Below are 25,128 nucleotides of genomic sequence, written 5' to 3'. Positions count from 1 at the left end.
AGGGCCCAGGCCTTGCAGGAGAATCGAGGGTCCTGGGAGGTAGAGCTGCTCCAAGCCAGGATGGGAGTTAGAACCAAGTGGCCAGGGAGGTGCCCAACCAGGAGAGAGATGGTGCCGAGATGAAGGAGGCTCTGAGGGGAAGCAGAGCATGCCCCACACCTGGCCCAAATCAGGCAGCCTTGTGCGCAAACCCAGAGTCTAGCCCACTGACCACTGGCCAAGAAGGGCTCAGGCTCCCTCCTGCTGAGGGCAGGCCCACCCACCAGCTACCCCTACATAGTCAGGGCAAACCCACGGGCACTTCCACCTGGCCTGCAATCACAGGTGGCAGCCTCCCCTCCTGCACCATTCCCTAAGGGTTTCGGTGTTGACTGTACCCACCCAGGATCCCGAGGCACCACCCCTTACAGCAGAGGAGGGTGGCAGTGGACGCAAGACCATGGTGCCTACCCAGGTCTTGGTGATAGGTGATGGTAACATCCTGTGAGAATAGCATCCTCTGCCAGGATGCAGACCCAGATCAACAGTACCCAGATCAACAGCATTGTACAGGTCCGGGAAGATGTAGGGGTGGCTCTCCTCTCGGCACCACTCCAGTGACCCACTCAAGAAATCTGTGCTTCTCGTCCCCATGACTTTAGGCTCTCTGGGTCTAGAAGGAACAGGAGAGTTCCACTGGACTCTGAGCTGTGTCCACTCACAGTGGCCTGGTCACACTAGCTCTTCCTCCTGAAACACACCAGCAAGCAACAAGTGGAGTCACCACGCCAGCAGGAGGTGGCAGGACACCATGGGGCACTCTGTGACCAATTTTGACAGTAAGTGGGGCTCGACGGCTCAGGGAGGAGGGGCTGGACGACCATACCATGAGGCCCCCTCAGTGACCAGGAGGGGGCCAGCCCCGGATGCGAGCCCAACACCAGCCGCATGGGGGGCTCCTCCCCCTACCTTTCCTCCTGTAAGATTCCAGCCAGACCCTGGAAAAGCTCTCCCCAGGGCGTGAACTTGAGACAAGGAGCAAGCGGTCCCAGCAGCACTGGGGGACTGCAGTGACTGCAGGGCTTGTGGCACGTTGCTCTGTCCCCGGTGCTGAGGGCTCATAGCTGTGCACCCCTCCTGGTACTGGGGCCCACATGTCCGATGACTGGTCAGTGTCGGGACAGGGTCTGGCTCCCCTGCCTCAACGTGGGACAGCTCCCTCGAACTTCCTCAATAAACCCTCTGCACACAACCCCCGGACCTGACACCTCCCTCCTGGGATTCCAAGTCCTCAGGTGCTCCACCACCACCCAGGAAGTCACTCTCGCCTCCTTCTCCCCGCCCACGTCCAGTCACCGAGGCCTGGCAGCTGCACTGCCCGCTCACCTGGGGGCTGAACTTCTCCTTACTGTCTCCCCACGTCCCTTCTCGCCCTGCTTCAGAATGCCATCCAACCACATACCCCGCCCCCCCAACACCCCCCCCCCCCCCACGATGCCCAAAGCTCTCAGAACAAAAATCTCCTGTGCCTCGTGCCTGGCTCAGCCCACCCTGCCCACCCCTGCCTGCAGCTCCCCCTGCTTGCACTCCTCACCAGGCTCCCAATTGGCAGGAATCCCTGGGAACCGTCCCTGAGTCCTAATCGATCCCTTTGCAGCCTTGTCAAAACCAGACTCAGCCACGCTGGGGGCTCTGCAGGTTCACACCAGTCCCCAGCTCTGGGGACGGGAGGCGTCTCTGGCTGCACCACAGGAAGCGACACATGTCAAGCCCCCAGACATCCAGGCTGGGGCTGGGGTGGAGGACTGGAGCCAGGAGACACTGGGCAGAGGACGCAAGGCTCAGAGGAGTCACCTCCTGCCAGGTGTCAGCCTAAGGCCGGGGTAGTCAGCAGGGCACCCTCCCTGGGAGGCAGTCCAGCCATGCGGCCTGAGTAAGCTCTAACAGAAGTGGCCCCAGCTTGCCCTGCGCCCCAGGCTTCCTTCCTCCCTCTCAGGCAGGCTGATGTGCGTGAGCGAGGGCCAATGAGAACAGTCTCTGCTCAGAGCAGTCATAGAACGTGGAGGTCACACCTGTCCCCCCACTGAGGATGCTGCCCCCGTCTGCCCAGGGCTGCTCTGTTACTGGTGAAACCACGTACCTTCCTGCCACCCTCCTGTCACAGACCCCATCTGTCACATGGCTCTGATCCCCTCAGGCATCCACTGCAGCTGTGAGGCCGAGCAGCAGCAGGTGGCCCAGAGCCAGGGCCCTGTCACGTGAACTCAGCCCTGTGGGACCAGCACCCCTGAGGCATCCATTTCCAGGTGACCAGTATAGGCTCAGAGGGTGGGACTGCTCGCCCAGGGGCACACAGGGGACACATGAGTCTCCTCCCAAAGCTCAAACTGGAACCCACAACCTCCACAGAACAGCCCCAGGGGAGCTGCACCTCCCCTCTGGAAAGCCGCTGGTTAAAATGTATCAACCACCCTCAAACTCTCCATGGCCCACAAGTGCTGGCCCGTCCCTGGTAGGGATCCGGGCCCCAGGCCTAGTTCTACAAGTGCTTTTACTAAACATGGCCTCTCCCATCGTTTACCCATCCGTGGCTGCTGCTTTGTTACAAGGCAGTGCTGACAGAGACGGTGTGGCCTGCAAAACCCAAAGCATTTACTCTCTGGCCCTTTACGGAAGTTTGCCAGCCCCTGCCCTAGGCTAAGAAAGTCACACAGAAGACAAGAGAAAAAATCTCTATACAAATACATTCAAATGCTACAAATGTATAACACAGTGACAAAAAGTGGAAGTAACCCACACATCTGACAACAGGGGCTTGACTGAGTAAACTGGTAAGTCTGTACAACATTTCCTGTGACATCTGTTACATTTTTGATGAACTGGGGAAAATGATTATTATGCTGAACAAAAAAATGCAGGATAGAGTAACAGCGAGTATGACTTCAACACATACAGAAAAAGATGCCTTAGAAAAAGCTCGAGAGAAAGATATCAAACGGTGACAGGCGCTGTCCCAGGCAGTGGGGGGGGAGGGCGGCGAAGGATGATGGGTGATTCTTTTTCTTGCTCTTCATTTTTTCACTGCTCTCCAAAATTCGTGAAACAAGCACAAACTACCATACTTTGGTGATCGTAAAGTAAAACCCTCCTGTGATGACCCTTCCCTCCTCCCTCTATCCCATTCTGAGCATCTATCTGTCTGTCTGTCTCCCTCACCCACATGCCATGGAAACGCAGGGCAGAGAGGGTTTCTCATTGGAAGGGGAGTCACAGCCTAAACGCAGGACTCTGTCTAGGCTGGTCCCTCTGCCTGGGAGGCCTGTCCCCTCCTCCTCAGGAGGGCAGCCCCAATGCACTGTCCCCGGGAAGCTGTGCTCACCAGTGCTACCAGGCCACGGCTATGTGACTGTGACCATGACCCCCTTGCCCTTGCAGGGGCTTCTTGGGGGCCAGCAGCCCAGTCTTACTTACCTTTCATGGGGCTTCTAAGAAGGCAGAGAAAAGAAGAGGAAGTTCGAAATAGGATCCCCCAAGTATGCAAACCCCACATTTCTCCTTCAGAGGGGACCTCACCTCCGACCCCCTGGCCAGCTTCTTCCCCCTCCCACCACGCGTCGCAGAAGGTGTCCCCGAGGCTTTTTTTCTTTACCTTCCACCCGTCCATCACAGGTGCTCCAGGACACAGCACATCCTAGAAGGTCCTGAAGGTTGCCCATGTCCCCAAATCCAACAGGTACATGTCATCCACCTCTTAGCAGACTCTCCCTGGTGGTCCCTGCCATCTCCCTGGGGAAACCCTCTCACCTTGGGTCTCAAGGAACAGACAGCCAGCCCTCTCTTGGCTTCCTTCCTCCCACCAGACAGCTCTTTCTGTCTCCTTTGCAGGTTCCCATCCTTCCTCCTGGCTCACTCTACCCTCTTCTTCTCATGTCCTTCTCTTCCTCTTGGGAACACCCCCCCATCGCTCCACAGGTACCACGTAAACACAGATGACGCCTGCACTTCCACCTGCAGCTCAGACCACTGCTCAGAGCCCCAGTCCATGGACTCAAGTGACACCTCTGCTTGGAGATCCCAGGTACCCCTAGCCCAAAAGGCCCACAACCATACCTGGAAGCACCCTGTCTTTGTGGCAGGCCTCTCCTGCAGCCTGTAACCCACGAGCCATCCTCATGATCCCCTACTCTTCACTCCAGCCCATCACCAACCCCACGGCTCTCTCCTCCCCAAGTCTCCCGCCTCTCTGTCTGCTCCACCCCTGGCCTAGGACGCTCTGTCTCCCCTGGAAGTTGTCCCACCTTCATTTGTAGATATCACCCACCCCTGCAATGCCCTGTCCACAGTGCAGCTGGGGAGCTTTCACAATGCAAATCTGCTCCCCTCACGCCACGGCCCACCCCTCTCTGGCTTTAAACGCTCCAGTGCTTTCACCTTGCTTCTACAGTAACAAGTACAACCCTGTGCAAGTGACTGGGGCCTACACCCTCTGCTCTCCGCTCCCAGCCCTGCCTCTGCACCTGCAGCTCCCTCTGCAGGGTGCTCTCCCTGCACCACGCCATCAACCCTCCCTTCTGAGCCCCTGCTGGTCTCCCAGCCTCTCCAACCAGCTCAAAGCACCTCATGTCCGTCTTTCAGAGCCTGTATCACAAGTCACAATTATCGTTTCATCTGTACGACCCCCTAACCCACGTTGGCCACTCCACCAGCATGGGTCCAAGGGGACACAGGGTCTGGCATTAGCAAGGACCTCCAGGCCTGCTCACTGGATGTGGGGGCTGGCACAGTGCCACATGTACGGATGCTGCTTAACACCCCCTCACAGAAAAGCAGGCAGATTGGATAAAACAAATAGGTAGCCAGGCGAGGTTGAAGCCAGATCGCACAAACCAGGGCTCAGCATGGCCAGCGTGTGGCTTCACCTGGGTCTTTATCTGATAGGGACCTCAGGCCCTGGTACCAAGGTGGAGAGGGGGCCAGATGCAGGTGCAAACCAGAAGGTGTGAGGGCAGCTGAGGTGGGGGAGGGTTAGGGTGCTCACAAATGCCCATCGTGACCTTGGTGCTCTTCTGTCCCATGAATGCCCCTGAGCATGACAGGAACAGCCCAGGACTGGTGCTCTGCAACAGGATGGCCCCTGCAGAGACGGGCACACCTCAGGCCCCCGCTGGCACTTGCTCGAGTCTCACTGCTGTTTGCTTACCTTGCATGTCGTGCCCACCAGGGCTCCGTCCCGGCTCCAGGCAGCGCCCTGCACCAGGTCCCCGTGGGCTGCCAGCTCTGCAGAGAAGCAGCCAAAGTCAGGAAGGGGTCCAGGGTCCCCCACCCCATCCCAGGCAACAGGGGCACCAGGGAAGCGGGTGTGGGCAGGCCTGGCTTGGGGTAACTCCCCGGGGCAGAAGCAGCCGCTGCAAGGCTCCTTTCCAGGGGGAAAAGCAAGGGCAACAGCTCCTTCCAGACATGCAGCATTGCACCTGGGGGCTTCTTCCCTCAGCCCTGCCCTCCTCAGGCCCTGCTTCCACTCAACAACCTTCCAAGGCTGCCTGCTCCCCGGCCTGGCTCTCATTTCCAGTCACTCACCAACACCGCGCACCTGGGTCACACCAGCCCTCAGATGTGTCACACACACTCCTGCCCCAGGCCTCTGCTCAGGCCATCCTAGCTCCTCCCTCAGTGTGACGGTTTTGAAATGCGTCCACAAATTCTTTGACACTCCTCCTGTTATAGGCTGAATCGTGTCCTCCCTAAAAGATGCCGAAGTCCCTCAGCACCTGTGAAGGTGACCTTATTTGGAAATAGGGTCTTTGCAGATGATCAAGTTAAAATGAGGTCATTAGAGTGGGTCCTAATCCAATATGACTGGTGTCCTTGTGAAAAGGAATTGGACACAGAAATAGACACACAGAGGAAGATGATGTGAAGACACTGGGAGAAGATGGCCGTCTACAAGCCACGGAACGCCTGAGGCCACAGAAGCCGGGACAGGAACACAGCAGATTCTTCCTTGCGGCCTCAGAAGGAACCAGCCCTGCCAACACTCTGATTTCAGAATTCTGGTCTCCAGAATCATGAGATAATAAATCTCTGTTATTTTAAGCCACTCTGTTTGTGGTCCTCACTAGAGCAGCCCCAGGAAACTAACAGACTCTCCCTTCAAAACATCGAGCCCAATTCCCCTCCTCTCCCTATGAGCAAGACTCGGTGACTCACTTCTAACAAAGAGAATTTGGTGGAAGTGATGGTAAGTGACTTCCAAAGCTCGGTCATAAAAGGCACTGTGGCTTCCTCCTTGTTCCCTTTCTCTCGGATTGTTCACCGGGGGAAGCTGGCCACCATGTTGGGAGGGCACTCAAGCCGCTCACGGAGAGGGCCCACATGGGAGGAAACTGAGGCCTCCTGCCCACAGCCATCACTGTGTGAGTGACCATCTTGGAAGTGGATCCTTCTGCCCCAGTCAAGCCTTCAGATGACAGCAGCCCCAGTTGACATCTCGACTGCAACTTCACAAGAAACTCCAAGACAGAACCACCCAGCTAAGCTGCTCTCAAATTCCTCAGAAACTGAGATAATAAATGTTTACAGTTGTTTTAAGCCTCTACATTTTGGAGTAATTTGTTCTGCAACAATAGATAACTACTATGCCAAGGTTTACTCTACTGAGGTTAATCCCAGCCTGCCACCTCCCAGCACCATGGTTTTAGCCAAGTTATTTTACCTCGTCTGGTACTTGGGAATGGCGACACCCCCCAGTGGAACGGCTGTGCTGTGCTGAAGAGCCATGAATCCCTCAGCACGGTACTGGGCACAGGAGAGGGGCTTGAGAGATAGCAGCTACAGCTGGAGTGACTCCCTAATAACATATTGCCTGGTGACCTTCATCTCTGCTGCAAGGGTTAGGCTGGTCTCCTCGACTTCACCAGGAACTCTTTGGGGGCAAGGCCTGCACCTTATAGTTCACCTCTCTTGTGGCACAAGATGACTCCATAGTGGGCACTGGCTGAGTTCTCAGTAACTGATGCTGTCAGGAGGGAACTTTGAGATACCCAGTTACACTACTGACAGCCCTGGGTCCCAGCCCCAGAGGTGGGGACATCACCACAGTGAGCTTAACCAGCCGGGACACTCTGCACAGCCCTGTGGGGCAAGTCCACCCTTCAACTCTCTGAGCTTCGTGTCTTTACCCTCAATGGGGATGAGCATGTCAAGGAGGACTCTGTGGAAAGGACTCTGTGATGCTACCACAGAAAAACCTGGGCTCAGCTGTAGGTCACACTGCAGGGTCATAGCCATTCTGATACTAAGAAATCTGACTCAAAGTTGTCATCATCTATGCGCGGCCTGAATGTTGGTGTCCCCCCAAAATTGCCATGTTGAAACCTAACCCCCACTGTGAAGGAATTTGGAGGCAGGCCCTTTGGGAGGTGATTAGGTCAGGAGAATGAGGCCTCATGAATGGGACTGGTGCCCTTACAAAAGAGACCCCAGAGAGCTCCCTTGCCCCTGCCTCCATGTGAGGACACAGTGAGAAGACGGCCAGCTCTGAACCAGGAAGCAGGCTCTCACCAGACACCGAATCTGCTGGAGCCTTGATCTTAGACTCCCAGCCTCCAGAACTCTAAGAAATAAATTCCTGTCATTTATAAGCCACCCAGTCAATGGCATTTTGACATGGCAGCCAGAATGGACTAGGACAACCTATCTTGGGAAAATGAGAGGAGAAGCATGCTGGGAGCAGAGGCTATAAGACAGCAAAATCCTCATCTCCCAGGGCAGCAGTTAGTAGTTTGTTTTCAAAACTGAAATGACATACGACTCAAGAAATAACAGTATAAGGAAATTATTTAAACATACAGAGGAAAAATCAGAAAAAACAGCTGGGTGAGATGAAAACAGATGCCCACAGGAAGCAGGGAGGGACGGGGTGTTTGTAAAGAGCCTTCCAGAATCTTACCACGGTTTCGCTACACACACGTGAAACTTTGAGACATACTGAAAACTCATGTCACCACAAAGAAACAAAGAAACTGCTGTCCAGATGGGGGCTGCCCAGGAGGGGTTGGCCAGTGTGGCCGTACCTGTGAGGGGCTGCTGCTTGGCGACATCCCAGACCTTCACAGCCGTGCCCGCCGCGCTCACCAGGACGCCATCCACGGTGGGGTGGAACTGAAGCACCTCCACCTGGACGTCCTCAGGGCCCAGTACCAGCCCGGGCCCTGAGGGCAGCGCCTGGCCAGGGGCTGGCAGCCGCCACAGTTTCACCTGCGGGAAGGAGCAGTCTGTGAGCTGCGAGGACTGGGAGCGGCCCCGCTGCCCCAGGGGTACCCTATGTTGGGGAAGGGAGGGGAACCCGGCTCAGGATCACAGTATGTGGTTAGACGCTGGCAGGGGAGACGTGACTGTTGGGGAGCCCATGGCTCTGGTCTATCTCCTCTGGGCCTCCCAAACCACGGCAGCCCTGCTCTCCTTAGGCAGCTAAGAAACACAACACACAACAGGTCACAGCCACGGCTCTGGGCAAGTGCACGGGAGCACCTGGGAGCCAGCGTGGGTTGAGGAACTGAGAAAGTCCGGGCTAGCCCAGCCCTGAAAGCCTGTAGAGGGGCCGGAGGGACCGAGGGCCCTGGAGGGGAGTGGGAGGGACTGGACTGGGAGGGAGCAGGGCCCCGGGGGCCTTCTGAGCCCCCAGCTACAGGTGGGAGGGGCATCAAGCAGCTCTTTCAGCAGCTCCACTCACCGTCCTGTCGGCTGAGCCTGTGGCCAGGAGGAAGTCATCAAAGGGAGAGAAGTCCAGGTCCGTGACCAGGTCTGTGGGAGAGCAAAGGCTGACACAGGTCCCAAGAGAACCCACCAGAATGTCCCATTTCCATCCCAAAGTGATCTCCCCTCGAGGCCAGGAATCACAGCCCAGGGTTTCTGAGGCGACGCCTCTGCCCACATCTCAGTAGGCGACAAGTCCAAGAGGGAGCACACCTCTGGAAATAATAGCAAAAGCCATAGGCCCCTGCCTGTGACATATGTCCCTGAGAGCCCTGCAGCCCCAGCGTGGCCAAGGGCCCGGCATCGGGAAGTCAGCGGGACAATGGGCAGGGAGCTCCTAGGATTACCAGACACCTACACTCGCCCCATTCCAGGGCCCAGCCCAGGTGAGTGAACACAAGAGCCAGCCCCTGCTCTGGGCCCATGAGGGATTCACAAACGGGACAGACGCCACCAGCTCTAACGGACCCTCACCACCTCCAAGGGGAGACACACACGTCTCTGCAGACACAGCAAGAGGCCGGCTGGCACGCAGGGGGGACCCTAAGATCAGGGGTCAGGGCAGGCTTCGTGGATGGGGCGTGGTGGGCCCTGGAGGATGTGGAGGGCTGGTACGTGTTAGGACATCACAGATGCAGGGGGGCTGGGGGGACTTCCAGGCGCAGAAACCCTGCCACCCTACCCTGCAGGCTCTGCCCTGGACAGGGCAGGGCCCAGGCCAGGTGCGGCAGCCTGGCTCTCCCAAGGGAATGAGAAGCAGCAATATGGCCAATCTGAGCACTCAGCTGTGCCAGCAGGCCCGTGTCCTTTAAGTGCACTTATCTCACCAAGTCCTCACAACCCCTAGGATGGCACTGTAGCATCATCCCCAACTGGAGGATGAGGACACCAGAACAGAGAGGTTAAGTAAGCTGCCCAGAGCTGCACAGCTAAGAAGGGGAGAAGCTGAGATTCAGGCTAGCAGTCCAGTTCTAGAACCTACAACCTCAGTCCAACATGGCCTTTCCCAAATCGGAGCAGGCCCCAAGCCACCACCCCACAGCCCAGATGCTCTCTAAATACTTCCCAGCCCTCTGCTCCCCAGGGCAGCTGGGCTGAAGGGCTGCTTGGCCCTGAGCCAAGAGGCAGAAGGTAGCCCTGAAGGCAGGGCCCCAGGCAGAGCTCAGCCCACCACAGTCCCCCCACCACTGGCACCTAAGAAGGCAGAATGGCGCCTGAGACCTCAAGGACAGGTTCTGAGCGAGCTGCAGCTCAGCTACCCCAACAGCAGCTTCCTGGCAGGGCTGCGCCTGCAGAGAGAGGCTCTGAAGAGTCAGAGCGACTATGAGGTCGCAACTCGCCAAGAGAAGCCTGGTCCAGCTTCTACTTGGAGCCCTCCAGTAACAAGGGGCTCACCACTTCACAGACATCACCTACTCAGGGGCAGCTCCACGAAAAGTAAACAGCATCAAGAAGCAAAAAGCATGGTGTCGAAGAACATGGGGGTCAGACAGACCTGATCCTGGCTCTGCCAACAGCAGTGCCAACGTTGGTAAGTTCCTGATCTCTCTGAGCCTCAGTTCTCTTAGGTGAAAAATGGGTTATTTTAAAATCTACTTCAGGGGGGCTGGCCCTGTGGCCAAGCAGTTAAGTTCACGCGCTCTGCTACAGAGGCCCAGGGTTTCACGGGTTCGAATCCTGGGTGTGGACATGGCACCGCTCATCAAGCCATGCTGAGGCAGCATCCCACATGCCACAACTAGAAAGACCCACAACTAAAAATACACAACTATGTACCAGGGGGGCTTTGGGGAGAAAAAGGGAAAATAACATCTTTAAAACCTACTCCAAAGAGGTGAGAGTGGAGGCCGGTCCCATGGCCGAATGGTTAAGTTTGCATGCTCCACCTCGGAGGCCTGGGGTTTCCCCGGTTCGGATCCTGGGCACGGACATGGCACTGCTCATCAGGCCATGCTGGGGTGGCATCCCCCATGCCACAACTAGAAAAACTCACAGCTAAAAAAAATACATACTACTACGTACCAAGGGGCTTTGGGGAGAAAAAGGAAAAAATAAAATCTTAAAAAAAAGTGTAAGAGTGGATGAGAAAGCAGACTTTTTATGCGTGCTACAACACAGATGGACCTCAAAACATTACGCTACGTGAAAGAAGCTAGACTTCGAAGACTATGTATGGTATAACTCCATTTATGGGAAATGTCCAGAAAGGGCCAGCCTACAGAGCAGGAGGCAGCAAACATTCCCTGGATGGTGGGAAGCAGTCAACGTTTCAGGCTTTGAGGGCCAGAAGGTCTCTGTCACAGCTACTCGATGCTGCGGTTGCCGGGAAAGACAGCCACAGGCCGACTGTCACGGAAGAGGCATAGCTGTGTCCCAATCAAACTCCCTACAAAGACAGGCGGCAGGCCAGACTGGGCCACAATGGCAGTATACAGACCCCTGCCACAGAGGGCGAAAGACCAACGGTTGCCAGAGGCTGCGGGCCCTGAGGTGGAAACGGACTAACTGCAAAGGGGCACGAGGGATCTTTGGGGAAATGTTCTAAACCTGGAGGGTGGTACACACAGCCCTATAACTTTAATAAAAGTCAAATTCTTCACTTAAAACAATAAAGTTAACGGTATGTAAACGATACCTCAATAAAGTTGTCGTAAAAAGCTTTAAAAAAGGATGAGAAAATGCAGATAACATGCTTAGCACATAGGGAGCTCTCCATCAATCTTCATTACCATTACCTTATTTATTTTTTTTTGAGGACGATTAGCCCTGAGCTAACTGCTGCCAATCCTCCACTTTTTGCTGAGGAAGACTGGCTCTGAGCTAACATCCATGCCCATCTTCCTCTACTTTATATGTGGGATGCCTACCACAGCATGGCGTGCCAATCGGTGCCATGTCTGCACCTGGGATCTGAACTGGCGAACCCCGGGCCGCCAAGAAGCAGAATGAACAAACTTAAATGCTGCACCACCGGGCCAGCCCCCTACTGTTACCTTATTAACCACCATTATCATCACCTGGACCCCTACACTGAGCCGCACACTGAGACCAGGGACCAAGAATCAGCCCCCTTCCCTCACTCAAGGCAGCCAAACAGGGGGCCAGCAATGCAGGCCAGAGGGCTGGACCCACAGCCGCCGCAGCTGGACAAGGAGAGGAGGCAGCCGGGCCAGCGCTGCAGCAGCCCGAGGAGAGCAAACTGTTCCTCAGAGTGGGCGGGATGCCAGGCGGGCTGCCAGGCGCCCCCAGAAGCAGCCGTGGCAGACAAAAGCTCTCTTTGTGAGGATCCCTCTCTGGCCCTACAGCCCAGCCAGCCCCTCCTTGGAGGGGCCTAAGCAGCCTGGCTGAGGAGGATGCCCCGTGGCGAGAGGTAGTCTCCTGGGTTGCAGGAAAGGACACAGAGCTAAGAACCATAGAGGGCAGAGTGCTCCGCAGTGACAGGGAGCCAGCAACAGCCTGGAGCCTGGTGCTGGCTGGTGCACATACCCCTCCCCCCGGCTGGACCACCTGGAGCATCCAGCTCCCCTCCTTTCTGCCCAGGCCAGAATTCTCTACCAGGACCCAGTCTTCCAATCTGGACCCCATCTGTCAGAAGGCACAGTGAGGATGACAGAAGGGACGTCGCAAGCCAAAGGACAGTAAAACCAGGTGAATATAAATCCTTGGCCCCAGAGAGGAAGGGGTAAGTTCTAGACTTCCTGGGTCCAAACCCCACTCACCTGAATGGCAGCCCAGGTGGGTCACGTGTCTCTTGTCCTCTCCCTGGCCTTCCAGAGGCACGATGCCCAATACACCTGTCAAACAAACATGTGGGCTCTGACTTCAGGCCTAATGGAGACCATCTACCTCCCTGCCCAGGACACCCAGGGAACATGAGGCCCAAAAGCTCAGCCTTGGACCTTCCCAGAGCCTCCACCAATCCTAAGATCACACCCCTCTAGACACAGTGATTGGTCAAGGTTAGGTGCTTGCTCCACACAAGAGCCTGCATGACACTGGATGTACAGAAGACACTAGAGAAAGTGGTTGTCTCTTTTTGGCACTGTGGGTCCTTAGAGGTCAGTTTGGGCCACCAGTTACCACTTTTCCCAGCTTTATCTGAGAAAGAAGCCATCACCAGAGGACCACAGAGCTAAGGGACAGGACAGAGGTCAGGGCTAACAGCATGTGTGAGCCTCTGGATACAGCTCTGCCTGAAGCCCCTGGATTTCTTAGTTATACAAAGCAAAAAGGTACCCAATTTTTGCAAAGTCAGTTTGAGGCCTGAGTTAATTATCACTGGTGACCAGGAGGCCCAAATAATATGGGAGCTTTTCAAATCTTTGTGTTCCTATCGACCCCAGCTGCCCCCAGACAAGGAGTGGGTAGCATATGGCAACAGCTGGAAACAAAGGTGACAGCCCTCTCCCCACCCTCCTAGTCATGCTCTTGGACACCACAGCCAATGTGGTTTTTACAAAATATACACACAAGCCCTAACCAAAACTGATCTGATTACTGCACATGGACCAGCTTGTAGGAGTCTAAGGCCCTGCGGGGTACTGACCTCTGAGCCCCGAAAGCCCCTCCAAACCTCTAGCCTGCAATGAGTCTGCCCTTCTCTCCCACTCGGTCTAGGGTGACAATGTCTGAATCCATGTCCACGTCTCTACCTGGACGGTCAGAGTTGAAGGCGATCAAGCTGCAGCTGGATTTGATATGGTTCCCACAAGAGGGGGCGGTTCCTGCTCGAATGTCACTGATCCAGGCCTGGAAAAAAGAATGGGAAATGTGAAGGCCAGGGTTCTGCAAATGCCTAAAGTTGGGGGTAGAGCATGATCCAGGGAACTCTCCCTTAAAGCTGCACCATTAGAGATTCATTGCTTTGGATCAAACCCTGTCCTGCCTCAAGTAGTCCCTTAGAAAACAAAATGTTCTTGAAATGATAACCTAAGTCATAAAGAGGGCAATTTTGCTTATTAAATCAGTTCTCTAATATGAGTGAGGAGGCTGTCAGAAGGGAGCTCAGGCTGAAAAAGCTCAAAAGGCTAACTGGGCAGTGTTTGTGTGTGTGTGGGAGGGAACTGATTCTGTTAAAATGGGGAGAGAGAAGTAGAGAAAGAAGCACCTAAGACAGAAGACAGACTCAACTTCCTCAGCATTACTGAAGGCCTCCACCAAGTACGGGGGTCTCCACCAAGCCCCAGGAGAAAACACCCAAGGTCAGAGAGGGAAAAATCAAGCCTTTCCACAAAGTCCCATAGACGGAAGAACGACACACCCCCATGAAAAGGCCGTGATGTTAACAGCCCCACACATGCAAGAGCAGAGGAGCACTTTCTCTGAAACGAAGATCAATGAGGTCCAAATGTTCTCTCTGTTGATATCAAAGCAACACTCCTCCTTGCTGCCCGACAATCGAGCACCAGTATTTCCCAGCCCACCCACCCACAACATCCTGGAAACCACCTCCACCACCCAAGTTTCTGTTTCAGTGTTCACCTGCCACGGGTAGGACCTCATCATCTTGCATTATTTTCCCCTCCTGATTCACGTTCACTGTACAAATACAGTGACAGGAAATATGTTTCAAAAGAACAGATCACCTGTTCTCGCATCTCTCTAACATAAACTGTGTTAAGCTCTCCCTGTAATCCCTGGTCCCATGCCTGTCTGTTTACCTTGCTGGACTGCGGCCCACCTGGGAACAAGCCCTAGGGCCCCTCAAGTACACTCCAGACCCCTCCAAGCAGTACTTGCTGCACTAAGAGAGACGGTAATAATGCAAAGCTGAGCACCTCTCTCCCCAACCCTCCGCCCCCTTCCAATCTTTCGATGGCTCCCCACTGCGTTCACAATATAACCCAACTTCTTCCTGTGGCCCTCCGGCTCTGCAGGACGGCTCTGGACTCATCTGACACCATGATGTGTGATCCCCATCACTGCCCTCCATCCATCCACCCTGGCCCACTTTCCATTCCTCCACTAGGCTCTTCCCATCCCACTCTTCCTGTGGGTGGCTGCTTCTTATCCTCTGGCCTCAGCTTAAATGTCACCTCCTCCCAGCAGCCTTCCCTGACCACCCTATTGAGATTAACTCCCACCTCACCGTCCACCTCCATCTCCATCCCAGCCCCTGATGTGTGTTTTCAGTGCACTTATTAAAACTTGCAGTACCCCTGCAGGCCTGTCTGCTTGCTGCCTGTCTCCCTCAGGAGACTGTAGGCAGCACAGAGGAAGGAAAACGCTGCCGTGTTCACCGTAGTGGTTCTAGCAGCTGGGAACAGCACCTGGGAGGTGCCGAGGAAATACTGCCCAGAAGATGAAAACGAGGCTTCTGGCCCAGGCTGTCCTGCTGTGCCTTGGCCCCTGATAGAGTCACTGGAGGTCACTTCCTAGGCTTAATTATTGGAGGACACTCCCAGGCCTTCTAAATAACACGGGGAGTGGCAGACCACAGCTGGCAACATCTCTGAAGCACAGCCCTCATCAGGTGAGCTGCCCTTCCGGGGGTCTGAGACGACACGCGGCACCTGGCTCAGCTCTTCCTCTGGGCACCACCTGCTCAAGCCTCCCCAGGCCCCACTCAGCCCCTGGTAGCATCACCGAGTAAGGAAGAGCTTGCGCCAGCCGCGAGAGGAGGAAGCGCCGGCGGAAACCCGAGGGAGGGGCACGCCTCTGGCCCAGGGGCTCCCTCTCTGCAGCTGACACGCCGCATTCGCCGAGGCCACGCAGAGAGGGCATGTCTCCCACACCCCATCCCCGGGCAGGGGCGATCGGGGCGGCAGGGAGGAGGAGCCGCGGCTCCCCGGCGAGGCCGACCGGAAGCCGGGAAGGCAGGCAGCCTCGCAGGCCTCAGGCCTTGGCCCCGGCCGGACGGGCTGCGCCGCCCCGGGGGTCCCGAGGCGAGGCGGGCGGGCCACGGACGGCGGGGCTCACGGAGCGGCCAGCGAGCGTCCCTTGAGCGCCGGACTCTGCCCGCCGGGCCGGGACAGGGCGCCTGGACGCCGGGCTCGGGCCTGAAGGGGGCGCCCCGGGGCCGGCGGGCTCGAGGGTCCTCATGCGGAGCCCGGCGAGCCGGGGGGGGGGGGCGGCCGCCGGGCGAGGGGCGCCGGCGGGTCGGGCTCACCTCGCGGCGGGGCGGCCGGGCCTCCGTGTGTCGGAACTTGGACACCCTGAAGCGGTTCATGGCGGCAGGAACGGCGGCGGTCGCTGCTGCGAAGACCCAGGTGTCGGCTCTCAGGTGCAAGGCGACCAGCCGTGCCTCCCGCCACCTCCGGCCCCACCCGCAGCCCGCCGCCCGCCGCCCGCGGCCACGCCCCGACACGCCCTGGCCAATCGCAGGCTGCTCCGGCCCGCCGGGCCACGCCCCCAGCGCCTCTCCCGCCGCGCCCGCGCCGCCGGCCCTGCCCTCTGGCCAATCGCCGCTCGGTCGCCCCCCGAGGCCACGCCCCGATGCCGGGGGCGGGTGGCGCGGGTGGGGAAGTCACGTGCTGCGCGCTGTCTGCCCCCCGCCCCGCGGTGAGTGCGTGGGGCCTGGGGGCTACAACCGCGATTTTGTGTACACGGATTTGCCCCCGGAGGCTTTCAAGTGTGCGGGACACGCCCTCTTGGGGAGGAGACGGGGCAGGAATGAACTGGCTCTATTTCAGAGACAGGGAACGGGCCCAGGCAGAGAGGAGCCCCTGGCCCCTGTCACACAGATAGTGTGTGGCAGCAGGGGAAGGGGAGCCCAGAGCTGATGCAAACCCCTGTCCGGGGATACCTTCCTCTAAAGCCTGCAGCCCACCCACCCTGCTCAGGCCAGGTGCACTCGGCGGGAGGGATGGGGCCTCAGCATCCCCTTATTAGGGCATGTCTTGGCTGCAGGCCTTGGCGCCGCAGTGGGGCAGGACTCCTCGAAAGAGATCAGTGTATCATTTACAGATAAGCGGAAAGGGCGTAAGATGAGGACAAAGGGGAATCCCTGAAATAGCAAAGGTGCCCAATCGGCGCTGCTTGCTCAGTCCCGGGCAACTCAGGAAGAAAGGGGGCAGGTTCATTCCACCTGGGGCCACTCATTGCACCAGCGTTTCTCTTCGCTTTGAAAATTGACTCCGTGATTCCAGAATATGCTTTCTGCTTGAGGACAGACATAACACCTGCTCAGGCATGTCTGGAAAAGGGACTTTGATCTGAGGAATGCGAATGATTGGTCGGAAAATTGCCCTACCGCACCCTGCCTGCTGCAGAGAACAGGCTCACCCGAGGTACGCTGCCCAAGAGTGAATCTGAAAGCTTGGCCAGGCGATGGCCACAAAGGGACCCCAAAATGCGAGTTCTTTTTGTTTTTTTTCTCAGTTATCACAGGTAAACTGTGAGGACGAAAAGGCCATTTACTAGTATCCTACTGAGTTAAAAGTGACTTTGATCTCCATAAGCTAAAAATAGTATGTCAGTAGAGTTGACTGAGGCCGGGGATTTGGAATTCTAAGCAGTCTGGCAGCCGCTGAGTTCAGCTTTCTCATGCCACAGACGCTTCAGGTTTTGCAACCCCAGCAGCTCTGGAAAAGGCACCAGCAGTGCTGTCTTGAGTTGGTTGTGGTGTTCAATTTCTGCAGATATTGCTTTTTTTAAATTGTGGTTAAAAGACATAAAATTGAACCTTTTAAAGTGTACAGTTCAGTAGTTAAAGACATTCATAGTGTTGTGCAACAGATATCCAGAACTTTTTCATGCAAAACTGAAACTCTACACCCATTTAAACAACAGCTTCCCATTGCCGACTCTTCCTTGGTAACCAACATTCTACTTTCTGTTTCTGTGAGTGTGACTGCTTTAGATACCTCATATAAGTGGAATCATATATTATTTGTCTTTTTGTGACTGGCTTATTTTACTTAGCACAGTGTCCTCAAGATTCCTCCATGTTGTAACATGTGACAGCATTCCCATCCTTTTTAAGACTATAATATTCTATTGTATGTACATACCACATTTTGTTTATCCATTCGTCTACCAATAGACATTTGGGTTCTCCCACCTCTTGGCTATTGTGAATAATCCTGCTAAAAACTTGGGTGTGGAAATATCTCTTCATGACCCTGCTTTCAATTCTTTTGTATATATACCCAGAAGTGTTATTGCTGGATCATATGGTAGTTCTATTTTTAATTTTTTTTTTTTTGAGGAAGATTAGCCCTGAGCTAACTGCTGCCAATTGTCCTTTTTTTGCTGAGGAAGACTGGCCCTGAGCTAATATCTGTCCCCATCTTCCTCTACTTTACACGTGGGACACCTACCACAGCATGGCTTTTGCCAAGCGGTGCCATGTCCGCACCAGGGATCCGAACTGGCCAAACCTGGGCCTCCAAGAAGCAGAATGCGAACTTAACCTCTGTGCCACCGGGCCGGCCCCTCTATTTTTAATTTTTGAGGGACCTCCACATCAGATATTGCTTTTAAAATTACAATTACTAATAGTGCAGTACCATCCTTTAGTTACTGTTGGTTATGTGGTTAATTCCACAGTACACAGTAATGCCTATTTGCATCAACAGTATTCGACTAATAACTTTCTAGTTAGGGGATATTCAGACATTATGTATTATGGTCCAAATATAAACCAGCTATACATCTAAAACTATAAAACTCTTAGAAAAAAACATGAGCAAAAACTTCATGACATTGCATTTGGCAGTGATTTTTTGGATATGACACCAAAGGTCCAGAGAAAAAAAAATAGACAAACTAGGCTTCAGGAAAAATTTTTAAATTTGTGCACGAAAAGACACTATCCACAGAGTAAAAAGGCAACCCACGGGATGGGAGAAAATATTTTCAAATCATATATCTGATAAGGATTAATATCCAGAACCTATGAAGAACTCCTAAAACTCAACAACAATAAAAAACCCCACCTAATTTAAAACAGGCAAAGGACTTGAATAGACACTGCTCCAAAGAAGATATACAAATGGCCAATAAGCACATGAAAAGATGCTCAGCATCACTAATCATCACGGAAATACAAATCAAAACTACAGTGAGATACCACCTCGTACCCAATAGGATGGCTACTATCAAAAAAAAGAAAAGAAAAGAACAAGTGTTGGTGAGGACGTAGTTATTGGAACCTTTGGGCACTATTGGTGGGAATGTAAAATGGTACAGCCACTATGAAAAACAGTCTGGCAGTTCTTCAAGAATTAAAAATAGTGGGGCTGGCCCCATGGCATAGTGGTTAAGTTCCATGTGCTCCGGTTTGGTGGCCTGGGGTTCATGGGCCTGGATCCCAGGTGCAGACCTATACCACTTGTCAGCCATGCTGTGGTGGTGACCCACATACAAAATAGAGGAAGATTGGCACAAATATTAGCTCAGGGCTAATCTTCCTCAAGCAAAAAAAAAAAAAAAGAAGATTGGCAATAGATGTTAGCTCGGTGAATCTTCCTCAATGAAAAAAAAATTAAAAATAGAACCACCATATGATCCAAAAATTCCACTTCTTGGTATATACCCCAAAGAATTGAAAGCAGGGTCAAGAAGAGATATTTTCACACCCATGTTCACAGCAGTATTATTCACAACAGTTAAAAGGTGGAAGCAACCCAAGTGTACACTGATGGGTGAATGGATAAGCAAGATCTGGTATATACATACAATGGAATATTATTTAAAATAATTAGCTTTTAAAAAGAAAAAAATTGGGGCTGGTCTGGTGGTGCAGCAGTTAAATGTGAGCATTCCGCTTCGGCGGCCCACAGTTTGCCAGTTCGGATCCTGGGTGCAGGCATGGCACTGTGTGGCAAGCCATGCTGTGGCAGGTGTCCCACATATAAAGTAGAGGAAGATGGGCACAGATGTTAGCTCAGGGCCAGTCTTCCTCAGCAAAAAGAGGAGAATTGGCAGCAGATGTTAGCTCAGGGCTAATCTTCCTAAAAGAAAAGGAAAAAATTCTGCAATATGCTACAACTTGGATGAACCTTGAGGACATTATGCTAAGTGAAGCCAGTCACAAAAAGACAAACACTGTGAGATTCCACTTACATGAGATCCCTAGAGTAGTCAAACTCATAGAGACAGAAAGTAGAATGGTGGTTGCCAGGGGCTGGGGGAGGAGGAAGCGGAGAGTTTAACGGATATAGAGTTTCAGTTTTACAAGATGAAAAGAGTTGTGGAGATGCATGGTGGGGATGGTTGCACAATTTTATGAATGTATTTAATACCATTGAACTGTACACTTAAAAATGGTTAAGATTTTTAACGGGCTGGTCCCGTGGCCAAGTGGTTAAGTTCGTGCGCTCTGCTTCAGTGGCCCAGGGTTTCGCCGGTTCGGTTCCTGGGCACGGACATGGCACTGCTCATCAAGCCATGCTGAGGCAGCGTCCCACCTAGCACAGCCAGAAGGACCTACAACTAGAATATACAACTATGTACTCGGGAACTTTGTGGGGAAGAAGAAGAAGAAGAAAAAAAGAAGATTGGCAACAGATGTTAGGTTAGCTCAGGCACCAAACTTCAAAAAAAAAAAAGAGGCATAAAAAAAGGTTAAGATGGTAAATTTTATGTTACGTGCATTTTCCCACAATAAAAAAAATTTAATATAAATTAACTGTAAACCTATTGCAAAGGTTCCTGTAAACCCAGATTTGCTTCATGTCACTTCATTGTTATCCCTGAGTTAGTTGTGTTTTTTAAAAAAAATCTGCCATTATGTCAGCCGGGCCTAAATGGTCACAGTCAGAAAGACCTTAACCCCCAGAGGAACAAATGTACAAGCCATGGACTAAATCTGGTCTACAGATATATTTTACTTCACATGGTGTTTTAAAAATTGAGAAGTTTCATTCAAGTTTTGGATTTCAATGTCTCTTGAAAAACGGAAAGATTTGGCAAGGCGAGGTCCACATCCCCACGTGGCTAAAATGGGCTGGAGCTGAGTACCACCTGCCACCCCTAAAGCACGTTGTCCCTGGCATCTTATATGCTGCCACTCCACTCTTAACTTTACCTGCCTGGCCCTGTCACCTGGGTTTGTGACCCCCGACCTTCTCTCTTGAGAGAAGCCATCACCCTAGCTGTGTTAGGTCATGTGACTGTTTCCACAAACTGAGGGCTGGTGGAAACAAAGTAGAAGACTGTCAATTTCCCCATTCCCACAGTGACCAACCTGAGCCCCATAGCGGGGAAGAAGGAAGGGCCAGAGGAACATCAAGGCCCAGAAAGGGACCATCTCACATGTTCCCAGATCCATTCTGGCTGGAGAGAGTGATTCTTTCTGCTGGAGAGCTCAGAGCTCTAAGGCTGCTGCAAACTTGAGCTGAATACATTACTTGTGAATTGCAAAGTTGAACTGACTGCTTCTAAGATTTCTGCCAGTCCCACAAGCCTATGAATTACCAGCTTTGTCTTTACACTCCTAGTAACTCCACTTCACTGTCTGTCTATAAGGACACTGGAAGACACCTCCTTACCCTAAAAGGCAGTCTATCAAAAGGTGGGTCCAATTCCAGCAAAACAAGGTTGTCTGGTTAGTTTGGTGCCTGGCAGATTGATTTAGATTTCACAGGTCCTGTTTCCAAGAATAATTAATAATGAACAAGAATTTGGGAGTCCATTGTAGTGAAGTCCTCATTCTAGAAAACTCAAAACACTTCATGTAACTGAAGGAAGGGTCATTAGCAGAAAGAAAAGAGACCGGCAGGGAGAAGAGGGCAAAAAACCCACACAAAAGCATTAAAGAGCCTTAGGCTGCATCCTTATTTTCTTTTTTTTAAAGATTTTATTTTTCCTTTTTCTCCCCAAAGCTCCCCAGTACATAGTTGTATATTCTTCGTTGTGGGTCCTTCCAGTTGTGGCATGTGGGACGCTGCCTCAGCGTGGTTTGATGAGCAGTGCCATGTCCGCGCCCAGGATTCGAACCAACGAAACACTGGGCCGCCTGCAGCAGAGCGCGCGAACTTAACCACTCGGCCACGGGGCCAGCCCCTGCATCCTTATTTTCAACTGCCATGCCAGAGAAAAGAAGTTTCCAATAGGATGTTCCCTTAATTTTCTCTGAAGTCAGTGGTTTCCATAAATCAGAATTTTGGCAAGAGAGGGAAGGATGAGGCCAGCTTAAGTGCCAACAACAAATTTCTTAGGGCCAGCCTGGTGGCGCAGCAGTTAAGTTTGCAGATGGCATGCCTGGGAACATCTGGGTCCCACGTTCCACAGCCCCTTGGAATCATTCCATACTCCCTTGGACAGGAAGGGAATTGCTACAACTAGAGAAATTGTGAGCTAGCTTTTATTGCCTTTGAAGAGATTGGCTCAGGGCCTTCTGCCCTCCCTGGAAAGGCTCTTCACATACATGGGGAGGGCAGCAGCCATCCCATTGCATAGCCACGGACTTGGCCAGTCCCTTTGTACCTCGGATGGTCAGTGTCAGGGTCCACGGGAAAGCACGGATTAGACCCTCTTGTCTCCCTTTGCCTTCAGCCCAGCACGTTGGAGGACAGTAGTTAAACTCCCTCTTAGCTCTCACCCCTTCAGGAGAGCAGGAAAGGGCCCAGTGGAACAGCAAAATGAAAAGTGCAGAGTGGGGGATGCTTTAGAAACTTGTGTTTGCAAGTAACATTTGTTTCTCCTTAAAACTGAAAGTTTTGGCTTTACGCTGAAGAAGAGGCAGGGGAGGTACACGACATATTCTGCCTGGGAACGTGGGTCGGTGTGGCCTGTGTGCTCATCGCAGTTTTTGGCACCAAGCCTGAGACGGATCCATTTGTGTCCTGTGACAGCTGAAGTCCTTGGAAGGCAGTGAAACAGTCTGTAGGTGGCCGTGGTAATAAATACTTGCCCTGCCTCCCTTTTGTTGTGAGAAGCAAACGAAAATTCAGCACGAGAAAGTACTTTGTAAACTACCAAGGGCTGCCTGACTGGGAGCTATTTATCACAAAGGTTTGAAGAAAAGAGCCCTGGTTTGGTTAAGACCTGGGCTTTGATCTTTGTTCACGTACTCACTAGCTGTGTGACCTGGGACAAGTCTTTTCATCTTTTAGAGTTTATTTTGTTGTTGCTTTGCGGCGGGGGTGGGGGGGTGGCATTCATTTGTAAAAATGGGAGTAGTCTTTGCCATATCTGCCTCACAGGGTTGTGAGTGTCTCAAAATATAAAACATGAGAACATTCTTTGTGAACTGTAAAGAGACTGTTCTTAGCACAGCTCAAGTGTTCAGATCTCTCCATAGCCACCGACTGCCTGAAATTCGTCCCACAGACATCTCCAGTGTGATAAGTCCAAGTAACAGTAACTCACTATCTTTATCCCCAAACTTGCTCCTTTCCTGGGTTTTTTAGCTTGGTATCACCAGTAGTTGGGGGAACATAAAAAAGTATATTCGTTGTCCCCCAGCAACTATCAAATCAAGGTGATTCAGGAACCACGACTGGGACAATTTCACAAGCTTTGTAACTAACCCATGTTTAGTAATTGTATCATCTTCTGCTTCTCTGCAGTGACTAGCAGTGAAAGAAACCACACACAGGCCTCGGCTGCTCTCATCAGGGAGTCTTTCTGGTGACTTCCGTGTTCTTCTCAAGGACCTGTTTTTCTCTTCTTTAGTAGCCACCATCACCCACTCCATTCCCTTGGGGTTCTCTGCTTCATAAGAGGAAATATGGAGTCCCCAACAATCAGCCTTCCTGCTATCCCCTAAAAGAAGAACACACTCCCCCTTTCAATGTGGAGGATTTTTACTGTTAATTACCATAGGCCGTAGATGGGTGGAAACAAAGACCAAAAAATGAGGAAGTTACAAAGCTGACCAAGTTTTCATATTAGTGAGCCCTCCTCCAGTTCCTAACTCACTCTGAGGTAGTAAATGAAAGTCCCTTCGGCTCTTGTCCTCAGCTTTTATTCCTGAAAGTTGTACTTCTTAACTAGTACCCTCCCCTCCTTTCCTCCCAGGTTTTGGGTTCCCTGCAGGTGGTAACTGTGTCTGAGTTCTGTGTACTGTCAGTGCTTAGCACAGAGCCTGGCACAGAGAACTAGCATATATTGAGCGTTACCATGTGCCAAGTTCTGTAGGAAGCCTTTACATGGATTATGCCACTCACTCCTCAGATGATCCTTTGAGGTAATTACTGTTATGTCCCTGTTTTAGAGAAAGGAAACTGAGGCACAGAGAATTGAAGTGCGTGCCCAAGGACACACAGCTGGTAAGTGGCAGAGCTGGGATTCAATTCCAGGCAGTCTGACTCCAGAGCCCACAGTCTTAACCACTATGCTGGAGACACTTAAATATTGGTTGAATATATTAAATGAACTCCTTTCCCCACTTTCCACCCCATGACCACCTGGTTTCTCTAAAATGTCCCTTGATCACTTCAGTCCTCCACATTCCCCACTCCAAACTCTCAACTGTTCCTTGCAGTTTACGGTAGCCTCCTAACTGTTCTGCACTGGGCCCATGCTTTCTAACCTTCTTTTGATCTCAGAGCCTGTGGAGAATTTGATTGATGAAAGCTATGGATATCTCCCCAGGAGTGAGGGGAGGAGCAAGGAGCACAGATCGTCTTAAACCTATCCATGAACCCTCAGGTTCTCTTCCTATTGTGTGGGGTGACGGTGGTGGGAGTGTGCAGTTGAAACTCCTTTGCAACACTTACCAGGCCAGGTTTACCTTTCCAGCCTCATCGCAGTCACACACCCTAAGGAAGCACGTTCACACCTCTGGACAGGTGCTTTTGAAGTTCTTGCTACTTGGAATACTCTTCTTGGAATACTCTTTCCCTCTACCCTTCCCTGACGCACTTTCCATCAAAATCCAACTCGAATGCTACCGGGCACCCCAACCCCCAACCTGTTTGAGAAACCCCTTCACCTGTGTGCCTGTAACACCGTTCATACCTACAATAGCATTCATCGCGTTATGTTAGTTGCCAAGAAGCCTGTCTCCCTCGACTCCCCGTGTGCTCCTCCAGAGGAGGGACGGTATGCCATTCATCGTTGTATCCCTGATATTCTAGAACGTGCGATATTCTAGAGTAGGTGCTCGCAACATTTATTACATCCGTTTTGGGGTAGCTCGATTCTCCTTTCGCAACCGGCAAGTTCACTACAGGTTTGGAAAGGGCTAACACGCATACAGGAGAGCTGAACGATCAGAGTCCTGCTCATAGGGAATCAGCCAGCGAGAAAGTGAGCCCGAGGCCAGGCTTTGGCAGTAGGGCACAGACTCGTGCCGCTCACGCCGACACTGGATGAGTAAGACTGACGCGAGAAGATGCTAAGTCTTGGATCAGGAGGAAGGAAACCGCGCACTGCATGCCGGGATCTGCGCGACTGACAGCCGCACTGCACGCCGGGATTTGTAGTCCCGCCCCTTGCCGGGACTCTCCAACTAGTTACATTCAGCTACACTTAACCACATCCTTACACAGATAAGGAGCAGTC

At 52.8% G+C, this 25,128-nt stretch overlaps 1 protein-coding gene across 3 annotated transcripts in view; it reads right to left on the bottom strand.

Annotated features, from left to right (window-relative positions):
• Positions 1-16,059, bottom strand: part of CORO7 (coronin 7) — a 59,301-nt gene extending 43,242 nt beyond the window's left edge. The window contains exons 1-6 of one of the 3 annotated variants that reach the window (XR_011494356.1): positions 15,842-16,029; positions 13,386-13,482; positions 12,453-12,527; positions 8,711-8,781; positions 8,052-8,235; positions 5,180-5,256 (exon numbers count right to left, since the gene is read on the bottom strand). Coding sequence is in view for 2 of the 3 variants with exons in the window: in XM_044746839.2 (XP_044602774.2) it covers positions 5,180-5,256; positions 8,052-8,235; positions 8,711-8,781; positions 12,453-12,527; positions 13,386-13,482; positions 15,842-15,901 (564 nt within the window). In the remaining variant the exon portion in view is untranslated. Of the gene's footprint in view, positions 1-3,628; positions 4,286-5,179; positions 5,257-8,051; positions 8,236-8,710; positions 8,782-12,452; positions 12,528-13,385; positions 13,483-15,841 lie in introns of those variants that run through there. The other 2 variants (XM_044746839.2, XM_044746843.2) reach the window with 2 other exon arrangements.
• Positions 16,060-25,128: the final 9,069 nt, after the last annotated feature.

Source organism: Equus asinus, chromosome 14 (genome assembly GCF_041296235.1).
Source record: "Equus asinus isolate D_3611 breed Donkey chromosome 14, EquAss-T2T_v2, whole genome shotgun sequence".
Classification (NCBI taxonomy): Eukaryota; Metazoa; Chordata; class Mammalia; order Perissodactyla; family Equidae; genus Equus; species Equus asinus.
Note: the sequence above shows the minus strand (reverse complement) of the source record. Positions and strands in the feature narration are given on the sequence as shown.